A 21,603-nucleotide genomic window follows, 5' to 3' on the forward strand; every position below is an offset into this window, starting at 1 on the left:
ATTTCCCAACTCTTGCCTGCACTTGGTGACCTTGGACCAGACTCTTCCTAGGGAATTGCCACCTCTCTGATTTGAAAGCATACTGCTCCATTGGCTCCTGAATTTGGAATTGATCTCTTACTCTGGCTACTTCCCAGGCTCCTTTACGTGAATTGCTGCTCCACTCGCTCATCTGAACCTGCTCTCACTTAGGATGCTGGCCCATTTGTGCTCTACGTCTGCCCTCAACTGGTTCACATCTGTTGGTTGCCATCTCCACCACTGGGACTGCTGCCCCAGCCTCCATTTTCTGTTCTGCCTTCAAGTCTCACTGCTGCTCAGACATTCTCTCTACTGTGCTCCTGCTAGCCTTGCTGCTCAAACGACTCCCATCTTTCATCTGCCGCCAGCTGTTGTTCTGCTCACGATCTCTCCCTTGTCGCTGCCTTCGATTGTCCTTGCCCAGACCAAAATATTCAAAGACCACTGCTGCATGCACTGGTACAGCTTCCCCACCTCTGAGGACTCCCGACATGAATGCACAACAGTCTGGTGATCCGCCAAATCTGGTTTGACTACACTAAGCATTACTGTAACTCGTTCTCTTTGTCTAAATCCACCTTCTAGGTCTGGAAAATGATGGATGGGAAGTACAAATCACAACTTTGTTTCTTCACAAGAAACCACCTCAAACCCCATTCCCATGCTTCCTCCATACTCTCCTTCAAGCCCCAGCCTGAAGAGATCACAGATTTATTTGTCTCCAAGATCTAAACCATCTGTGCAGCTGCCAGTTCCCACACCTCCCCTCTGCACACAACCAGCCTACACAGCCCCTCACCCATCCCCAGTCACTCTGCAACTTTACTCCCATCTACCTTCTCCAAGTTCATCTCTTCCATGAGTTTGAGCTCCTGCTCCCTCAATCCCAACCCAACTTCAAACCTCTCAATTACCTTTCCTACGCCCCTATGCTTGCCAACATCATTAATGGCTCATTTCACTCTGGCACGGTCTCCTTTTCTACACTGCTATTACCACTCCTTAAAAAGCCCACCCTGTCCCCTCTGTCCTGTCCAATTACCACCCCATCTCTAATCACTCTTTCCTCTCTAAGGTCATTGAGCAAGTCATAACTTCCCAGTTCCATACCCACTTCTCCCATAATATTATGTTTGAATCCCCCTAGTCTAGTTTTTGCCTGCTGATGGCACCCAAGCTGCCCTGCTCAAAGTCACTGACATCTTCTGTAACCATGCTACATCGTCCCTCTTTGTACCCCTCAACACGCCAGTGTTTGGACAATATAATCCTCCTCTGCTGGCCATGTGCTTCCATGCTCACCCATCTCAGCTTTGCATCTACAGCAATGGTTTCAAAGCCTCAATAATCCATTATTGGCTCCTTTCTCTTCCTTACTTAAATACTGTCCCTCATTCATATCACTGCTAGGTACCAATCAGCTTCCATATATGCAGCTGACAACCAGCTCTATCTCACTACTTCCTGAGACCTGGTGAGAACCTTTGTTGTCAGATTGCATTAAGTCATGGATAAGCCAGAATTTCCTCCAATTGAATATCAGGAAGACCAAAGTCATTGCTTTTGGACTTCACCAAAAACTCTGATGCCTTACCACAGACTCCATATCTCCCTCCATGGCTGCTCAATCAAGCTGAGCTAGTCATTGATAAGACCATCTTTTACCCATTTCCAGTAACATCCACATCTTTTTGCTTCTGCAACGCTGTCACCTCCACCCCTACCTCACCCGCACTACCACTGAAAACCATATCCATATTTTAGTCACCTCTAGACTCTTTCCACAACAATCTACTCTCTGGCGTTCTGACTTCCACAATTTCCAATTTGTCCAAACTTCTGCCGCCTGCATCATCTTACTTGTCCATCGCTTCTATGCTTAGTGACCTATATTAGGTCTCTGTTCCTCCAACACACTGAATTTAAAATCTTCACCATCATCTGCAAATCCCTCCATAGTCACACCTTGCCCTTTTTCTGCAACCATCTCCATCCAGCCTTGTGTTCCCTCCTGTGCCTTAAGTCCTCTTATTTTCTCCACACCCCTCCTCCCTTCAGTCACCTCAGCTTGCTGTCTGGAACTCCCTCCCTAAACCTCTCCACCTCTCTACGTTTTTGCCTTTAAGTCTCCCACATCTTTGACCAAATATTCAGTCACCTCTTAATTCCCCCAAAGGCTCAGCATCCATTCCTCCATGAAGTGCCTTGGGACTTTTTCTACCTTAAATATGCTACATAAATACAATTCACCGCCTTCAGTGGAATTAACAGGTATAAAACACAAGAATCTTTCAGTGCCCAGAGTTCTACGTAGTGCAGATATACATATGGTTGCATCAAAAATCAGATGGGGTAACTCACATATTACAAGACAACATTCATCTTAAGAGTTTGTTTCAAGGAGCTGGGAGTACAATCAACTTTGAATAGTCATTCTAGTTGTGCGTGTTGTAAATGATGACTTGTGCTATATATTGCTACTTGTGAAGCATTGCCTATCAGTAATGTAAATGGTTCAATATTTAGTAAAAATGCTCTGAACTTTTAATTCACATCATGCAAATAGATTGAAGACACAATTTTTTATTTTTAAACGTGCATGTTTGAATTATCCTGGCATGGGAAAAAAATCAAACAACATTTTACTCAAGTCTAAACAACCCACCCCCTTTACAACACCATAAATTCTTCTTCTAATGAAGCCAAATAGACACCTGTTCCCTGGCTTCTACTGCTCTTAAACAAGGAGGTACACAGAAATTATATATTTACATGCTTTTAATTTATTTTCTCCTCCCTCCCTTTTTTAAGGAAATAGTCCTCCGGATAGTCCAGCGAATACTTAAAACTCACCAAGAATCAAAAGCACTTTATTTTGACCAAAAACAAAAACTAACATTTTACACATATCACTACAATGATGTCAAGGCTTGCCGACAGCTTAAGTATGAGGAAATTGCAAACTTACAGATGAAGTAGCAGAATGTGAGAAGGAATTCTGAGGAGATCGAATTGAAGGTGGCACGCCTCTCACTGGACTGGTACCATTACCACCTGTGTACTGGAAAAATTGAAGAAAATCCAGTGTAATTCCAGTATTTTTTTTAAATAAACCACTCAAAACTAAATGGTCTCTATTAGAAATAGTGTCTTCAACAAATTAATCCAGCTTTAAAATGAAACATTGCTGTTGTAATTAAAAAGTAGCTAATCATGCATGGCAAGATATTTACCTTGATCAGCATAGGAAAACAGTAATAATGAAATAGTATGTCAATAACTCAAATTTATTACAATTGTTCCAGAGGGACAAATATGCACAGACAGATTTTGGAATTTAAATTCTCTAGTTTTAATAAGGAAATCAAAACTCTCAAATTTTGGAATATGCCAAGATATGATCTAAAATAATCTATAAAGTGCTTACATCAAAATAGTCACTAATTTTATGTCCTCTTCCACCGGCTTTACCTGAACAAAAAAAAATTCTGATTATATACAATTGTATAAATAGCACCAACTGAAACATTACTTTCTCAAATTATCTTGAATGAGTTGCGAAAAGACATTTACTCAACCCTTCACAAATTACTAAATCTTGCAGGAATACACCCTTAGTTTACAAGACACATATTCCCCCAACACAAAAAAAAACTTACTTTAAAATAGATGCATGAAAAGCTACTACACCATACGGTTTTTAATTATAAATTGAAGCAGTTATATGAATCTGAAGTTAGTGAACATCAATGTACACACACACCTGCAAAAATGATGGGAAGTTAATACTGGTTAGGTTTCTACCAATACGATTCTAAGTCAGCCATTAGGAGGACTGTGCAAGAACAGCCAAGCAACTAATTACATTTTTGTCTTTATGCTTCCCCTTTGCTCCAACATTTATTTTAGTGCCCTCTGCTAAAGGGGTTGGCCTCTTCCCAGGGTACCATTCACATCTCTCACGTGGGAGCCTCGAGAGCAAGTGTTGCTAGGATAGTGAAGCACAGTCAATTCAATCCTGTGCACATGTGCACACCCACACACTTAAAGCAAGTGCTGCTGAATGACAATTAGGAGCAGGAATCCTGCGTGACTTGTCTCTCCCTAACCCAGGAGTGCCGCGGCCAATTATCATGTTGGCCATTACAATTTTTTAAAATTTGTTCTCAATGAAGTGCCAGACACCTTCCTTCTGATTTAGGAAGCTTGCTATGTCGGGAATTATAGGAATGCATTAGTGTCCTAGTAGTCCAAGACAATGGCCCGTATTTTCCGATCAGAGGCTTCCTGCGTGCGGAGGCCTCCGATCTGGAAAAAAAAAATCTACAAACTTACCCGAGGGCTCCCGAGGTGCGTACACTTCCGCTCCTGGGCCTCTCCAAACGCACAGGGCCCACGTATCCCAGAGGCACATGCAGTTCGCAAGCGTCCCTGGGATCACGGGGGCTCTCCCTTCATACTTTTGATAGATAGACCTGTCAAATATATGAATGGAGATCACCCCAAAAACACAGTAAAACATTAGATAATTTTTTTTTTAAACTTTAAAATGAGTTAAAATTACAATAAATTAAATATTTTAAACAAAAATTTATTTTTTGAAAACAACTTTAAAAAAAAAAAAAAAAAAAAAAATTTTTTTTTAAAGTATTTTTAAATTATAAATGAGTGAAAAATTGTTCTTTTTTACTTTTTTTCAAACTCGTATGCTGGTAAAAGCAGGCCTTACGCCTGCTTTTACCAGGCGTAAGATTTCTAAGGGTTTTCTGTGGGCGGAGGTTCTCCAGAAAGCGGAACTCTCCCCCCGCAGAGGCCCTTCTCCAGGGCAGGCATCCGATCTGATCTTGACAGATTGGAAATGCTGGTTTTCAGCGCATGCGCTTCGCATGCCTGAAACCGGCATTTCCGATGTCCCTACGGGTGTATACAAAGCCCGTACACACCCGTAGGCATCAGAATATACGGCCCAATGTGCTGGAGCACCAAAGTGTTGTACAACTATGTAGCATACAATATTAACTAATAGTATTTATTAGTCAACCAGCTAAAATTGACCTGATCATTGGAGGTGGCAGAATAATTATCTTTCTAGTCAGTAAATTCTCCACTTTATTTGAATAAGTCTATTTTTTGATTCAATTCAATGGCCCACTAAAAATTCAGCATTTCTATACATGTGGAACTTAAACTAAGTGAAATATGGTCAAACTCCAAAGGTGTGCCAAAGTTCCTGTCATTGTGGAAGATACTGTTTGGATAAGTTCTTTGATTGCTCTTCAGCAAGAACACAGCATCCAACATCCACATGGACAAGATAGGAGAGAGACGACATTTGTAAAGAAGAGATATGTAGGTCACAGGTAGGTAGAAAGTACAGTACAGAAACAGGCTACAGGAAACTCTCTTTTAACCGGCACCTAAATAACCGGAAACCTCTGTTAACTGGCAAAATTCAAGAGTAGGTTCAGCTAAGTTTTACTTCATATTAGTGGCAGTTCCTGGATCTGTGACTGTGTAACTGGGGTTCGTGAACTTGTAGCAACAGGTATGCTTGGTCTGTGGCCGGAGTTCCTGCACATGTTGCTAAGCAACAGGGAAGCCTGGATTTGTTGCTGTGTACGGAGCTCTCGTCCCTTTTAAACTATACCTCTCTGTAATCCTGACTTTTTGATAAACCGGCACCACGCCGGTCCCGGATAATAAAGAGTTTCCTGTATTCAGCCGAACTGGTCCATGCCGGTGTTTATGCTCCACACGAGACTCCTCCAATCCTACTTTATATAACCCTATCAACATATCCTTCTATTCCTTTCTCCCTCATGTGTTTATCTAGCTTTCCCTTAAATGCATCTATGCTATTCGCCATATCTACTCCTTGTGGCAGTGAATTCCACATTCTAACCACTCTCTGGGTAAAGAAGTTTCTCCTGAATTCTCTATTCGATTTATTAGTGACTATCTTATATTTATGGCCTCTAGTTATGGTCTCCCCCCGCAAGTGGAAACATCTCTATGTTTACCGTAACAAACCCTTTCATAATCTTAAAGACTTCTATCAAGTCACCCCTCAGTCTTCGCTTTTCTAGAGAAAAGAGGCACAGCCTGTTCAATCTTTCCTGATAGGTATAACCTCTTCTGGTAGCATCCTTGTAAATCTTTTACACCTTCTCCAATGCCTCTACATCCTCATAATATGGAGACCAGAACTGTGCACAGTACTCCAAATGTAGTCTAACCAAGGTTCTATACAAGTTTAACATGATGTCCCTGCTTTTCAATTCTATCCCTCTAGAAATAAACCCCAGTGCTTGGTTTGCTTTATAGCTTTAGCTTTGCTTGTTCGTGTGGCAATCTGATTAGTGCATGATTAGTCCATAATGGCTTTGGACTGGTCCATGGTTAGCATGGACCAATCAGCAACACTGGACGGTCTACCAAGTTAGACACACAAATATTAATAAATAGATACATCACCTACATCAAAGGTGCACAAATTTTGTCTTAAGAGGGTCACTATTTGCTTACCATTAAAATATATATTTTTTTTAAATCAGGCAACGTCAGGGTGATGGAGCACACTCTTAGGTTATCACCAGTGCGGGTTACTGTTTGAGAAATTATTTAACATTAAAAAGTAATTTTCCGCAACTGAATATTGAAAGGAAGGCAGGATATAGCAAATGTGGGGTTTAGACTGCAAGTCTTTTTCCTCTGATAGAAATATTACTTCAGTGCTCGGTGATTCACTGCCTCTGGACATTTGTTCATCACAGCACAATTCTTCCTTTAAACTGGTTGCAATGTCACAAATAATGTGTGGACCTTGCCAGGTTGATTAGTTGTCATTATAGCCTCCCACACCTCAGTCCAGCATTTGAGATTCCCCTGTTACTCGGCAGTGCAGTCCTTCTGGTTATTACCTCAGGTGAAAGTTGCAGTTCCCCCTTGGTCTGCCACCAAGATTTCTGTACTTTCTATCTGACATGAAAGTAAAAACTCCAAACTAGTCTTTCCAGGAATAACAACAGAAAATGCTGGAAAAACTCAGCAAGTCAGGCAACATCCGTGGAGAGAAATTTGAGTTGACGTTTCGGGTTTGACCCTTCTTCAAAACTGGAGAGAAAAGGAACTAGATCGAAGGCAGGGCTGCGATCGGACAAAAGAATAAAAGAACCAAAAGAAGTAAGAGATTAGAAGCTAGACGAGATGGTAATAGGCTGTGATTAGGTGTAAAGTGTACTGGCAGGGCAAAAGATAGCTGCCAGGTGTGAGAGAGAAACAAAAAGGGGGGGGGGGGGGGGGAAAGGAAAGGAGTGGAAAAATATAAGTGAAAATGAAATAGGGGCCGAGGTTATGATCTGAAATTGTTGAACTCGATATTGAGACCGGAAGGCTGCAGAGTGCTGTTCCTCGAGTTTACGTTGAGCTTCCGTGGAACAGTACAAGAGGCCAAGGACGGTGAGGTCCGAGTGGGTCAAACCCGAAACGTCAACTCAAATTTCTCTCCACGGATGTTGCCTGACTTGCTGAGTTTTTCCAGCATTTTCTGTTGTTATTTCGGATTTCCAACATCTGCAGTATTTTGCTATCGTACTAGTCTTTCCAGGAGTTGGGTTGCAGGAGTGGGGGGGGAAGGTTTTCTCTGGTTTTGATGATTTATTTATCTGGTAGCATAAACAGTGAGCTGTTGAAATTTGATAAAACTTCCAGATGGATTTTTAAAAAAATAGAAAAATAACTATTTGAAATGACTGAATTGCCTCTCCATCTGCAACCTCTAGGATTTTTTCCACGTCTCTTACCTTGGCTATTATCACTCTGGTTATCTGCCTTCCGCTTTCTTCCTCTCGCAGAGTCAGACTGCTTCTTTTCTGGAGTCTAAAGAAGAAACAGCAGTCACAATTGAACAACTACAATCATTTACCTTAAGTGTAACAGCAAATTCCTTTTCCATCTCTCGGAACTTACACCCTGCATTGCAGTAAATTTTACAAATAGGTTCCAAAACACAAAATCTTGGGGGGGGGGGGGGGGGATGAGAGATGCAATTACTTGGAAAACTATGCAAAGTCAGCCCATGGAGTTCTTTAGCTAAGGCAAGTATGTTGGGCCTACCAAGCACATTATTTTCTCCAGAATATTCTCACTGCCCAAACTGCTTAGTGAGTCAGAAGAACCTTGTGATATAGTACGGAATCAAACAGACCAGGAAGGATTGATCCCTGGGCCTTGATGATTCCAACCAGGGGTGCAGTATATTTGGGCTTAGCTTCTCTGGGCTAGGAATGATAAAAAAATAAACAAACAGCCAGGATTCCTACCCCTGACCAATATCCAGTGATCTGTGCTGAAAAACGAGAGCGCATTAGTTTATTGTGGAAAGGGTACCAATCCCAGTTATATCTTACATGAAAAGCTGATTTGTCTAGATTAGTGGATTATGCACATTTAAATTAAGTTTTTTTAAATTACTTCATTACCTGTGAATACTATCTATTAGTTTCATTCCATTCATGAGATGGTGCCACTACCAATGCCAAATTGATGATAAAATAGTTCTTGTCTGCCCTTCCCAGTGGCTGCAGTTGGTGGTATGGAGCTAAGTCTGAGGCTGGCAAGAATCAGGGTCTGGGGCTAGTGTTGGGAGGGAGCGCAAAGCTTGGTCTTGGGACTGAAGGGCAGGATCAGAGGTAGAGCCCAGGGTTGAAGCTCGCACGAGAATGCAAGAAAATTCAAGAATGAGAAAAAGCCATTTGGCCCAACAAAGCTCTCGACACTAATATTCCAAGTTGGATTTCTCAGGATCTAACTGCATTTTTAACACCACTAATGTTTTTGGCTTAATTGGTAATTATTGCCAAATTAATCACCATACGAGTAGAGGTTTTTTCCCTAAAATATGTTTCAAGTTTGCTTTTCACTAATTTAAATGTGTCTTCTAGTCATACTGGCTTGATTTATCTTGAAGTAATACTCAAGAGTTCTCATTCTCAATACCATTTAATACTTCAGAGGCCTTGAGGAGGTATTCTCCTCCCCCTTCTCATCCTTTAATTTTTTTTTGTTATAATGAAAACTGCAACCCTGGACCTTAGCTCCAGCCCAATATTAGACAAACAACTTAATGAGGTCTTCCCTCTGAGCTGCAGAGCTTAAGCTTTTTCAATCTTTCTTCATAGATCAGCCTCTTCACATTTGGGATCATTTTTGTCAGTCGTCTCTGCACCGTTTCCAATGCATGCACATCCCTTTTCAAGCACAGTAACCAAAATTCTACATAGCACTCCCAAGTATGGTCAACCAATACATTATAAAGCCTCAGCATAATCTCTGTAGACTTATTAGGTTTGACACTCCGATCAGGAGCAACTGTAGCACAACTGAAGGTGCATAAGCACATCTTTCATCAGACACACGTAGTACAATGCTTGCAAGATTTTGCAGTCTTCATTTAAATAATTATTCAATGCTCCCAGGGTAGAATATGCAATGTGCTGGGTGTGTCCATAATCTACACAGCAGCAATTGTAGGAGCAGTGCAAATTAGCAGCAACCAAAATGCAATTTCATTGTAACGCAGGAGATGGCGGAGGGTAATGCCAAAGTCCAGGAAGGAGGGAAAATGCTAAGGGAGGTACAGCAAACAAGGTTCTTTGGAGCAGAGATACGTTCTTCTTAGTAGTCTGCAGTCCATGTTGGCTGAGAAGAAGCAACAGAACAGGTGAACACCATCTCATATATGCAGAAGTTATCGGTACAGATACAAAAAAGTTTAACAGAGGAAGTTTTCAACGTAAGTAAATTATGAATTTGGCTGCTTCAAGAGCGATGATAGGGCATGGCTGCAACATTTTCACCTCAATCAGCAGCTCTTGATTTTGGATGCATAATGATCACTTGACCACCCTTTAGCTTTTTTTCTCACTATCACAATTCACGATACACCTTCCAGGTTTAAAGGAAACCTTCCAATGATGGGACTCATATTAGAAATCATAGCCACTTGAATTTGCATGCTCAATGACTCATGGTCTGGGAAGAAGGATGTCCATTTGCTTAGCAATATCAAAGCTCTTCACCAATCTGTTTCTGCAGAAAAAAGAACTAATGACAGAACGCAGAATCAAACAACTAGCAGGGATCCCCTCCATCTGAACTCACCTCTGCAGACCCACCTTAAGGAAATAACCTGCTAATCACTGGCCTAGAAGTAGTGGAGCCACTAGAAAGGGTCATGCAGAAGGCTATCCCACCATTTTCAGGCTAGCACCAATCACTGCTGCCATCTTCCTCCCCCTATTTTCATACACACAGGAACCCCGTCAACCACGCACCACATCATTGTAGCATAGAGCGGCTTGGCAAGCAGACTTACTACAGAGAGTGTGTTGCTATTATAACAATAAAGCTTATTCCTCGTGTTTCCATAGGTGCCTTCAAGGAACGGCCTTCTGCACACCTGGTGGATGCTCAGCCTATCACCTCACAGCATTCACTCCACCTGTAGAAAGCACCAGCACTGAAATATATACTGGCGGGGGCTCCAATTAAAGTGACAGCAGGGACCATTGGGTGAAACACAGCACACTAAGAGAGGAGCAAGTTCAGGTGGCAGCAGCAGGAGGTTCAAGGCTAGCCTCAGTTACAGAATTGGTGCCATCCAGGGCTGGCATACAAATGAATGTTACTTTTTAAGCACTGTCAATTTACTAATATGAAGGAGTTCACTAGCCATATCTGTGCAGTGGTGTTAGACTGCTTCAAAGAACCAGAGTACAACCTGGAACACTTGGTAGCTGCAAAGTCCCCCTTAACAGAACTCCTAGGCACAGGTGTAGAGTCTCTCAGGAATATACTGATTGATGCTACAGATACCATGGTCTTCAATGCCTGTGAATCTGTCCCGTCTAGATTTACCATGCAGGACAGTACACGAACAGGTGTTCGACAGCCTTATTGTAGTCCTATGGTCTGTACCCACACACAGGACAGACTGCACCAGGGTCCAGCAACTGGGGGATGGCCAGAGTAAGTGCTGTTTAAGTGCTCACAGTCAGGGTGGTTCAACATCAATGCCACCCAGCCAAATGAGCCATACTGAGCTAAAGAGAGACAGGCCCAGATAGCCACCACAGTACAAGAGTCATTTATGAGTCAGCAGAAGGAAGTTATAAAAAAAATCTCAGGAAACATTCAGTGATGTCGACCAGCCAGCCACACCAATTCCTGCTCCCTTTAGGTTACTAGATTGGGTTGAGTAGTTACCATTCAGTCCAAAAGGGGAAGCACAGATTTAAAAATACTAAAGGTACAACACACCAAATATGTTAGATTAAAATGATTGAAACTGGATCTTAACTTTGTGCAGAGATTTCAATTGCATTGGGGCAGATTTCTGTAGCAAATAAAATGAATGGCTATGCATGCATGATGGCTGAGGTAGAGGATAATACAGGAAACTTTCTGGTATCCGGCACTGACGGGACCGAGTTGGTACCGTCCCATCAAAACTGCCGTATAAACCAGCTCCGTGTGAATCAACAAACCCTGTTGCTTCAAAACAGTCGGCCGCAGCTTAAAAGCGTCTCTGTAGCTAAGCAACAGCTTCAGCTAGACCTTGCAGAGGCTGACTGGGGAAAAAAAAGCAACGAGAAGTAAAAAAAACTTATAGGAAACGGCTCCTGAATTTTGCCGGTAGATAGAGCTTTCCGGACATTTAACCTCTGGTTAAACGAAAGTTTCCTGTAGTGTGCACAATATTTGGTGCATCAGTTCATTGAGAACATGCCTTGAGCAATGCTTGAGCTGGGGTCACCGATTTTTAATTGAAATGATTATCTATTAAATGTTGTTGAATTCGATTACCATTCTACAACTGGTAACTCTTCAGCATTGGGCCCATTAGCAGCATCCTCATTACCTTCCTGACCCTTCCATTTGCTGCATGGCTACACCTCTTTAGAGCATAACTGTGCAGCATATCACAATCATTTTAGATACCTTTTGAGGCAAGGTAGTGTGTTCAAGCCCCACTTCAGGACTTGAGCACATAATCTAAACTGATACTGCAGAGCAGTACTGGAGTGCTGCACGATCAGTGGTGCTTTTTTTTCCTAATGAGACTTCTGCTCTCTTCAGGTGGATGTAAAATATGGCATGGCACTATTCAAAGAAGAGCAGGGGGGACAACATTTATTCCTCAACCAACATCACTACAACAGATTATCTAGTCATTTATCCTAGATTCCCTACATTATAATCCTGACTACACTTCAAAAAGTACTTCATTGGCTGTGAAGTGCTTTGGGATATCTTGAGGCTGTGAAAGGCGCTATATAAATGCAAGTTCTTTCTTTTCTTTCTCTACAGTAGGACACTCCACAGATCTGTCCAAACAGTGCAGTCTTTGCTTTAGCATGACTATGGACACTATATCCTTTTGGAGGCGTGTGCCTCATCATATTTCCACTCAGCTGCTGTTTCTGGACTTCAGATTGACACCATTAGCCACTGTTCAATAGTATCCCTGGTCCCCCAGGATGCATCACTCGTCTTGATATTCCTTTAAATAATGGTAGCACTGTAAATTTTAGAAGGATTAATGCATCACGGCAGCTTCCAGGGCACCTGACATCGACCTGCATGATGTAGTGTTGATGGCCATGTGCACACATTAATTTAATAGAATCCATCAAATGCAGTAACATTTATGAAAGGAGCCCATGTGACATGGGGTCTGTCAATGAGAACCTGCACTCTTGGGAACATGGCCACCTGGAAAAAGTGCAGAGCCTTACCCTGCTGATGGTTGACTTCCTTCAGAAGGCTACTAAAGTCATTACATCTGGCACACAAGGTATCAGTGACCTGATGTATGCAGCAGTGCACTGAAGACCTGCTGATTTGACAGATGTCATCTGAAGCAATTTGAAAGTAGTGATAGAATTCAAGGGAGCAGTGACTTTCAACACAAGCAGAGCTGCCCCAGTTCTGGACAAAGTTTGCTAATTTTTTCATCTAGTATTCAATACAGTTGATTAATTTTTATATGCCATTTAATTGCTCAATTGCATAATTGATCTAAATCCTTCTGTAAGTCATTAACTACATCCTCTGTCCCTACTGTTCTCCCTATTTTATGGTCATATACAAATTTAACAAACTTACAACTGATCTGCCATCATAGATAAGAAACAAGGGCACCGGCACTGACCCTGCTATACTCTAATCAACATTTCCCCTCCAAGCCTGACTGCACAAGAGTACACCACATTTCCTCTTTTTAAAAAAAAGACATCAAATCTAACTTGTCAGCCAGTTCCACATTTTACCCTAGATTCCCATGGTGTTTAGGTTTTATTAGAAGCATTTCATGTGGGACTTTCCTGAGGAGTTCCCAATCTACCTTATTTACAGAGGTTTGTCAGGCAGCATCATTCCCTTCTAATCAATACTATCTGTTTCATATTAAGCTATTGTTACACAAGCACACTTCCAGTCTACCTCTCAGAATCATTTCCATTTATAATGACCTTAGGTTAATAGATGCCTGGGTCAAAATTTCCCCCATATTTAAAACAGAGGTACTAGGGTTTCTTCCAATCCTTCAGAATCTCTCCAGTACCCACTGATTTATTTGGCTATAGCTAAAGTCCCACAAAATTCCTCCCTAGTCTTCAAATCCCAGGATATATGCCAGTTGGCCCAGGGGAATTTTTTTTGTCTTCAGTGTCTTTAACTTGTCAAGTGCTCTTCTACATGGATTTAAAACCTTCTAGGATATACAATAGTGGAAATAACAAGCCAGTATTTTTCTCAATAAATATTTTTAGCAAATAATTAATTTTACTATTTTCTCTTCTTCTTCAATTACTCCCCCACATCTATCCTTCAATCTTATAACAACCTTCCTATTTATTCTTTCAGTGTTACACTGCTGGAACAGTATCTTGATGCACTGAACATCCTTTCCTATATTCACCTCTACTGCTCTCTTTGCCTAACTTTAGAATTTTTCTCTACTCCCGTCAGGGCTCGGGTAGAAAGAAGCACAAAGTTAAGTCTCAAGAAATGAAGGGTAAAACCTGATCTAAGGGTGGATTCAACAAGTGAGGTTGATTATGGATAGTGGGGGAGGTCCATGGGCTAGATGTGAATGTTGGGATACAGAGCTGTAAAGGTCAAATATACATTAAACAGATTAAGCAGGTAGCAATAAATAAACACACTGCATCTTTGTGAAAAACATGTTTGAAATACTTTCATGGAATGTTTGGCTGACTAGATGATCTTGGAGGACTAGATGATCTTGGCCAAAAGGCAGAGAGATAATGACAATGTCAGATTTTAAATTTGGAGAAACTCCCAAGAAACAATTCTGTGAAGGATCTGGTGAACATGGCAGAATACAGCACACTTTTCAGCATGCTAACCACATGACTATAATACATTAATAGTACTGTAGCGTGGTTAGCAGGGACCAATCTGATGAGAGAAAGTTGATGGACACAGATGAGAGTCTTCAAAAAATCTTCAAATTTCCAGTAGCATTGCTCAGGCAAATTTTTTTTTTTTTTTTAATAAATGCTTTTCTGCCACACTAATACACTCCCTTTTTCATTGTCTTTTATTCTCTCTCTCTCTATGCCTAAAACACTTCTGTCATCTCTCTACATCTGACAGACTCCCTTTCCTGCTTTCCATGAGGTTGCTTCTTCCCTCACTTTCCTCTTTCATTTATATATTATACAGTTTTTGTTTTAACTGATTTACAATTTTTACCTTTTTTTACAACATATACTAAGCTAGAGCTGGGTACCAAGGACAGACAGACAGACAGACAAACAACTAGGGCCCAATAGGCAGGGGTCATCCAGAGGCAGGTAGGCCAAGCTGTGGAGTGTGTTTTCTTTGGGTGGGAGAGGTGGAAAGCCTGCTCATCAGGTGCAGCAGACTGTTTATATCATTATACATCAGGAAACTATTGGAAACAACTAATACACCAGCTATCAGATGGCCATACATTAGGAGCAGCAAATTTGATTAGAGGGAAGCCGTGGTTACATACATAGAATTATATAGATTTATACATAGAATATACAGCACAGAAACAGGCCAGTTGGCTCAACTGGTCCAAGTTTATGTTCCACACGAGCCTCCGCCAATCCTACTTTATCTAACCCTATCAACATTCTTTCTTCCTCACATGCTTATCTAGCTTCCCCTTAAATGAATCTACACTATTCGCCTCAACTACTCCTTGTGATAATGAGTTCTACATTCAAACCACTCTCTGGATAAAGAAGTTTCAAAGTGATTATTTGCATGGTGTTTGTCATGAATCTTATCATGACTCATGAAGTAACACTGGGCGGCCAGCTGGTGGCGCCGTCCAACGAGTATAAATACTCGGGCGTGGGCCCAGCTTGCTCAGGATGTTTCTGTAACCAGGAACTAGTGATGTAACTAGAAATCTCATGGTTTTTAAACAGTTGATTAAAGCCTTGTTTTATACTCAAACCAAGCGCTCAGTAGTCTTTTTACATCAATTTAATCAACTGGGCCTGCTCCACGCTCCGAGTGGTCTTGGGAACAGACGGCTACGACTCAAACCGTAGAAGGGAACTCGGACAAAGTAATCGATCCATCATGGACAAACTACTCAGACCCGCCAGTCTTGACCTGGCCCCGAATTCACCTACAACTGCTAAGGTATGGAAACACTGGTATTGTACCTTCAGCAACTTCCTCAGGGTGTGTGGTGAGAATGTTCCTGATAAATTAGAGATACTTGCCAATTATGTATCTCGTGTGTTTGACTATATCGAAGACTGTGTAGACTATGACTCCACTATCCTAATATTACAGCGACTATATGTTAAGGCCCCAAACGAAATTTTTGCTCGGCATCTACTGGCCACTACTCAACAACCTGGGGAATCACTTGACGAATTCCTTCAAAAGCTTTGCAGGCTCAGCAAAGATTGTAATCTTAAAGCTGTCACAGCTGAGCAGTACCAGAAGAAGCTAATTCGTGATTCTTTTATTAACGGAATTATGTCTCCCTTCATACGCCAGCGTCTGTTGGAGAATAAAACCCTCGAGTTACAGGCTGCCTATGACCAGGCATGTTCCCCGGACTTAGCAAAGAGGAATGCAGATACCTATCTTGTACCACGTGCATGGGCTGCTATCACTTTTAATGACTCCTTCGATAGGTCTCGGGCGGAAGCCCTCACTGATGATGACTCTAACCTAGCGGATGACAACCCTACCCTAGAAGCCTTCACTGATGACGACCCTGCCCTAGCGGCATCTTGGCAATCTGGAAGGAAGTGTTTCTTCTGTGGAGGTGCATTCCACTATAGTAAATTTTGTCCTGCTCGTAACGCAACCTGCAATCATCACAGTAAGAAAGGTTACTTTTCTAAAGTATGCCAGTCAAGAGTCCCTGTTAGTTTTGCAGCTACTATCTATAAAACTGCTCCCCCCCCCCCCCCCCCAAGAGCAACTAAGGTTACAGCTGCAATCTATAAAACTGCTCCTCCCCCAAGAACCACTACCAAGGTTACAGCTGTTAAGGGTGAAACTGCCCCTCCTCCCATCACAGCTGTTTTTCCCCAAAGTCTGCCCCATGCAGCCACGAAGGTTTCGGTAAATGGACACATTTTGAGTGCACTAATCGACTCATGCAGCTCTGACAGCTTCATTAGTGAGCGGGCTGTCAGTAAGTTAAAACTGTGTATTCACCCCTCGGACAGGGAAATTGCAATGGCTCTGACGAGACTGACCACCAACTCTTCCGGCTTTTGTCTTGTCGACCTTATTCTCAATGGCCGCACTTATTTCGCCACCCGGCTCGGGGTGCTCAAAAACCTATGCAGTGATGTGCTCCTGGGTCGGGATTTCCAGAAACACCACAAAAGACTCACTTTCGCGTTTGGAGGGTCAAAGCCGGAGCTTACTATTTCCAAAGTACCGTTTTGTGCGCTTTTGGCGGCTTCGCTCGACGAGCTCTCGTTTGCCAATCTTTCCCCCGAATAAGCCCATAGTCACTAAATCACGACGTTTCAGCCAAGATGATCGATCCTTTAGCGAGGCAGAAATCTCTCGCCTTCTAGCTGACGGTATCATTGAGCCATGTTCATCTTCCTGCCGGGCTCAAGTCGTCATTGTTAAAAATCCTCTGAAGCAACACAAGAAATGTCTTTGCATCGATTGCTCGCAAACTATTAACCAGTATACCGACCTGGATGCCTACCCACTACCACGCATCGATGACATGGTCAATAACCTTGCCAACTATAAGGTATTTTCAACTTTTGATTTAAAGAGCGCATACCATCAAGTACCGTTAAAGGACGCTGTCCTCAAAGGCCGTATACTTTTTGTCAATGGTCGGCTTTATCAGTTTTGTCGCCACCAACGGGGTGGCCGTCTTCCAACGGGCAATGGATAACCTAGTCGAACAGGAGAACTTAACGGACACTTTTCCATATCTGGATAATATCACCATTGCTGGTCATGACCAGAAGGAGCATGATGCCAACCTCCAGAAATTTTTTGACGTTCTCCGTCGTCGCAACTTAACCTTAAATGAGTCCAAATCTGTGAAATCAGTACTAACATCCTTGGCTACTGGGTGGGCAACGGTGTCATCAAACCGGATCCGGAGCTACTTAGTCTGCTTCAGGAGCTCCCTCCCCCTACAAATCTCGGCTCTCTTCGTCAAGCACTCGGCACGTTCGCCTATTATGCGAAATGGATACCCCACTTCTCCGACAAGGTCCAGCCCCTGCTTCACGCAAAGTCATTTCTGTTGGAGGCAACGGCTATTTCAGCTTTCAACCTCCTCAAGCGACAACTGGAAAAAGCCACGCTTCGTTCCATCGATGAAAATCTTCCTTTTGTGGTCGAGTGCGATGCATCGGAGGTGGTGATCTCGGCTACCTTGAATCAAGGTGGTCGACCCATTGCATTTCTGTCCAGAACTTTGCAGGGTAGCTAGCTCCATTATCCTCCTGTCGAGAAGGAGGCTACGGCTATCATCGAAGCAGTACGTAAATGGAGTCATTTTCTCGCTCGTCGCCATTTCACGCTTATAACCGATCAGCACTCCGTGGCCTTTATGCTGGATAACCAGAAACGCGCCAAGATCAAGAATAACAAAATACAACTCTGGAGGATGGAATTGGCCACCTTTGGCTACACCATACATTAGCGACCCGGCAAAGAGAATGTGGCCCCGGATACCCTCACGTGTGCATTCTGCTCTTCCATGTCAACTTCGACTCTTGCGAACATTCATACTGACTTATGCCATCCTAGCATTACCCGTATGTTGCACTTTGTGCGATCTAAAAATCTCCCATTTTCTACGGAAGATGTGAAAAGAACTTGCTCCACCTGTAGAATCTGTGCGGAATTAAAACTGCAATTGTTCCGTCCATCGGATGGCTCGCTCATAAACGCTATGCAGCGACTCAGCATTGACTTTACAGGGCCATTACCTTCCTTAACGCGAAACACCTACTTGCTTACTATAGTGGACGAATATTCACGCTTTCCCCTGTCCCAATATGCTTACTTCCACAGTGATCAAATGCCTCGATCAAGTCTTTTCCCTTTGCGGTACAGCCAATTTCATCCACTCTGATCGGGGTCCCTCCTTCATGTTAAGCGAACTCAAAAGTTATCTTTCCCAACGGGGAATCGCCACAAGTAAAATGACACCATATCATCCCATCAGTAACGGACAGGTTGAGAGATACAATGCTATCATTTGGAACGCTGTTCATCTTGCACCGAGGTCATGCAACCTACCAGACCAGCAGTGGGAAACTATGCTCCCTGACGTGTTCCATTCCATCAGGTTTCTTCTTTCTACGTTCACCAATGTCACTCCTCACGAGCGATTCTTCAGGTTCCAGCGTCGCTCCACTCATGGGACGTCCCTACCATCATGGTTGGCAGTTCCCGGCCTCGTGCTGCTCCGAAGATTCGTCCGATCTTCCAAAAACGATCCCCACGTCGACGAGGTGGAACTAACGGATGTTAATCCCACATACACGCACGTGCGCTACCCTGATGGCCGGGAGTCCACCGTTTCACTCCGAGATCTGGCTCCCTGTCCAACCAGTCCCACAGACCCAACTGGTAGAGGAACCCATGGTAATGATGCCGACGCTCTGCGCTCCTTTGAGGATGACACCATACCTGGGACATCAAGGGATCTGCCGGCTACTCCACCGGATCAACTCGGGGAGCCGAGCGCTTCCCATGGGATGGCCACCCGAAGCCAGGACGCCGGTCAATCCCCGGTTACCAAACAAGATGACGCCAGCTCTGCACCTGTGGGGACCTGCACCCGGAGTCACGATCTCCCCAGTATTCCGCAGGTCGATCAAGGCGACACGGGCCCCGTCGATCTACCAGTATGGACCAAGCGACCCAGGGACCAAGACACGGCCCGAGGAGACGTGCCTTCCAGCCACAAGCGAAAATCTAAAAGACTGCGGCTATTCGTGGTCCGCCTAATCCACTAGAAGGAAGACGTCGGACTTCCAAAACTTTCAGGCGGGAAGAATGTCATGAATCTTATCATGACGCATGAAGTAACACTGGACAGCCAGCTGGTGGCGCCGTCCAAGGAGTATAAATACTCTGGCGTGGGCCCAGCTTGCTCAGGATGTTTCTGTAACCAGGAACTAGTGATGTAACTAGAAATCTCATGGTTTTGAAACTGTCGATTAAAGCCTTGTTTTATACTCAAACCAATCGCTCAGTAGTCTTTTTACATCAGTGTTTTTTTGACTCCCTCTGCGCATGCGTGCCTGTTTGGTACTGCGCTTGTGTACTTGATCCGGTCACGCATGCACAGTACGATATGAGGAAGCCAGAAGTGATGCCTGCCAAACCACGTTGCAGAGCCTAGAGCTGCTGCCATTGCCACGTGCCTTGTCTGCTGCGCGAGCCTGAGCCATCTACTAGGGCTTTTCGGTTATCTTTCAAAAATCAATGACTATACTAAAGGAGCCTCCAGGACTATCACCTAGAATATCGCAGTGATAATCTACACGAATATTTTCGCGGCCTTCTGAGAGAGAGTGGGGCAGAGATGAGAGAGAGAAAAAGAGGGTGGGGCAGAGAGAGAGAGAGAGAGAGAAAGCGAGAGCGAGAGAATGGGGAAGAGAGAGAGAGGAATGGAGGGGAGGGGTGGGTGTAAAGAGTACAGAGAGCAGTGGGGATGGTGGAAGAACGTGATCCAGATGGTAAGACGGCTCACGTTCTTCGAACCCCCACCGCCTTTACACCCGCACCTCGTTCTCCCTCTCCTCCCCCTACACCTGGTTGATTTCTCGGAAAGCTCGGTGCGTATGTGGCAAGTGACAACATTGAACTGGACAAAATCCGGAAGTCACGACACTCACTATTTACTTCATATCCAATAAACCTTATAACAATCAGTGACCCACACACAATGCCCCATCTATGGCGTTGGGGGGTTTGGGGAGGGTGTGAAAGAGGTCAGGAACTTGTGCAAGGGGAGAAAGTCATGAATCCATGGGGGAGGAACTTGGGGGTCGGGGGAGAAATTCAGGAACTGGGGGGAGTTGGAGAAGAAAAGGGCAGGAACCTGGGCGGGGCAGGGGGGAGGAGTAGGTCAGGAGCTTGGGCAGGGGGGCTGAGGCAGTGAGGAACTTGGGCGGGGGTTGAGGCAGTGAGGAACATGGGCGGGGGATGAGGTCAGGAACTTGGGCGATGGGGGGGTGAGAAGGTCAGGAACTTGGGCGGGGGGGGCGGGGAAATGGATGAGGCGGCGGTCAGGAACTTGTTTGGGGTGGGTGAGAGAAGGTCTTAACTCGCAAGGGTGAGCCCTGTCTGTTCCAAGTGAGCTCTGTTCTGTCTGAAGTAAGCAGTCAGAATGGCTTGAATAAACTTTGCAAAGTAACTGGTTACGTAGGGAGGATCGAATTACACATTCCAGAGAAACTGCTGGGTGTGTCTTGTCCTCTTGTCCTCCAAGGGGACCAATCTGCAATCAGGACTTGGCATCCAAGGGGACCAATCAGAGCTTTAGGTTTTGCAAATAAACACGTCCAAGAAGTTTCTCCTGAATTCCCTATTGGATTTATTAGTGATCATCTTATATTTATGGCCCCTAGTTTTTGAATACCCTACAAGTGGAAACATCTTCTCCATGTCTACCCTATCAACCCTCTGAATTATTTTAAAGAGCATTTATCAGGTCACCTCTCAGCCTTCTCTGTTCTAGAAAAAAGAGCCCCAGCCTGTTCCGTCTTTCTTGAGAGGTTATAGAAACATAGAAAAATAGGAGCAGGAGTAGGCCATTTGGCCCTTCGAGCCTGCTCCGCCATTCAATATGATCATGGCTGATCATCCAAATTCAGTACCCGGTCCCTGCTTTCTCCCCATATCCCTTGATCCCTTTAGTCTTAAGAAATATATCTAACTCCTTCTTGAATATATTTAATGAATTGGCCTCTAACTGCCTTGTGTGGTAGAGAATTCCACAGATTCACCACTCTCTGAGTGAAGAAATTCCTCCTCCTCTCTGTCCTA

The 21,603-nt window shown here is 43.6% G+C and overlaps 1 protein-coding gene across 7 annotated transcripts in view; it reads right to left on the reverse strand.

Annotated features, from left to right (window-relative positions):
• The window catches only part of tlk1a (tousled-like kinase 1a), a 267,230-nt gene that overhangs the window by 107,628 nt on the left and 137,999 nt on the right, over positions 1-21,603 (reverse strand). For all 7 annotated transcript variants that reach the window (XM_085986260.1, XM_085986258.1, XM_085986262.1 and 4 more), the window contains 3 exons: positions 7,824-7,899; positions 3,449-3,492; positions 2,990-3,082 (listed from right to left, as the gene is read on the reverse strand). In XM_085986260.1, coding sequence (XP_085842386.1) covers positions 2,990-3,082; positions 3,449-3,492; positions 7,824-7,899 — 213 coding nt within the window. The remainder of the gene's footprint in view (positions 1-2,989; positions 3,083-3,448; positions 3,493-7,823; positions 7,900-21,603) is intronic.

The sequence above is a fragment of the Somniosus microcephalus genome, chromosome 4, assembly GCF_052327205.1.
Source record: "Somniosus microcephalus isolate GS21.2 chromosome 4, FLI_Smic_1.0, whole genome shotgun sequence".
NCBI classification, from domain to species: Eukaryota; Metazoa; Chordata; class Chondrichthyes; order Squaliformes; family Somniosidae; genus Somniosus; species Somniosus microcephalus.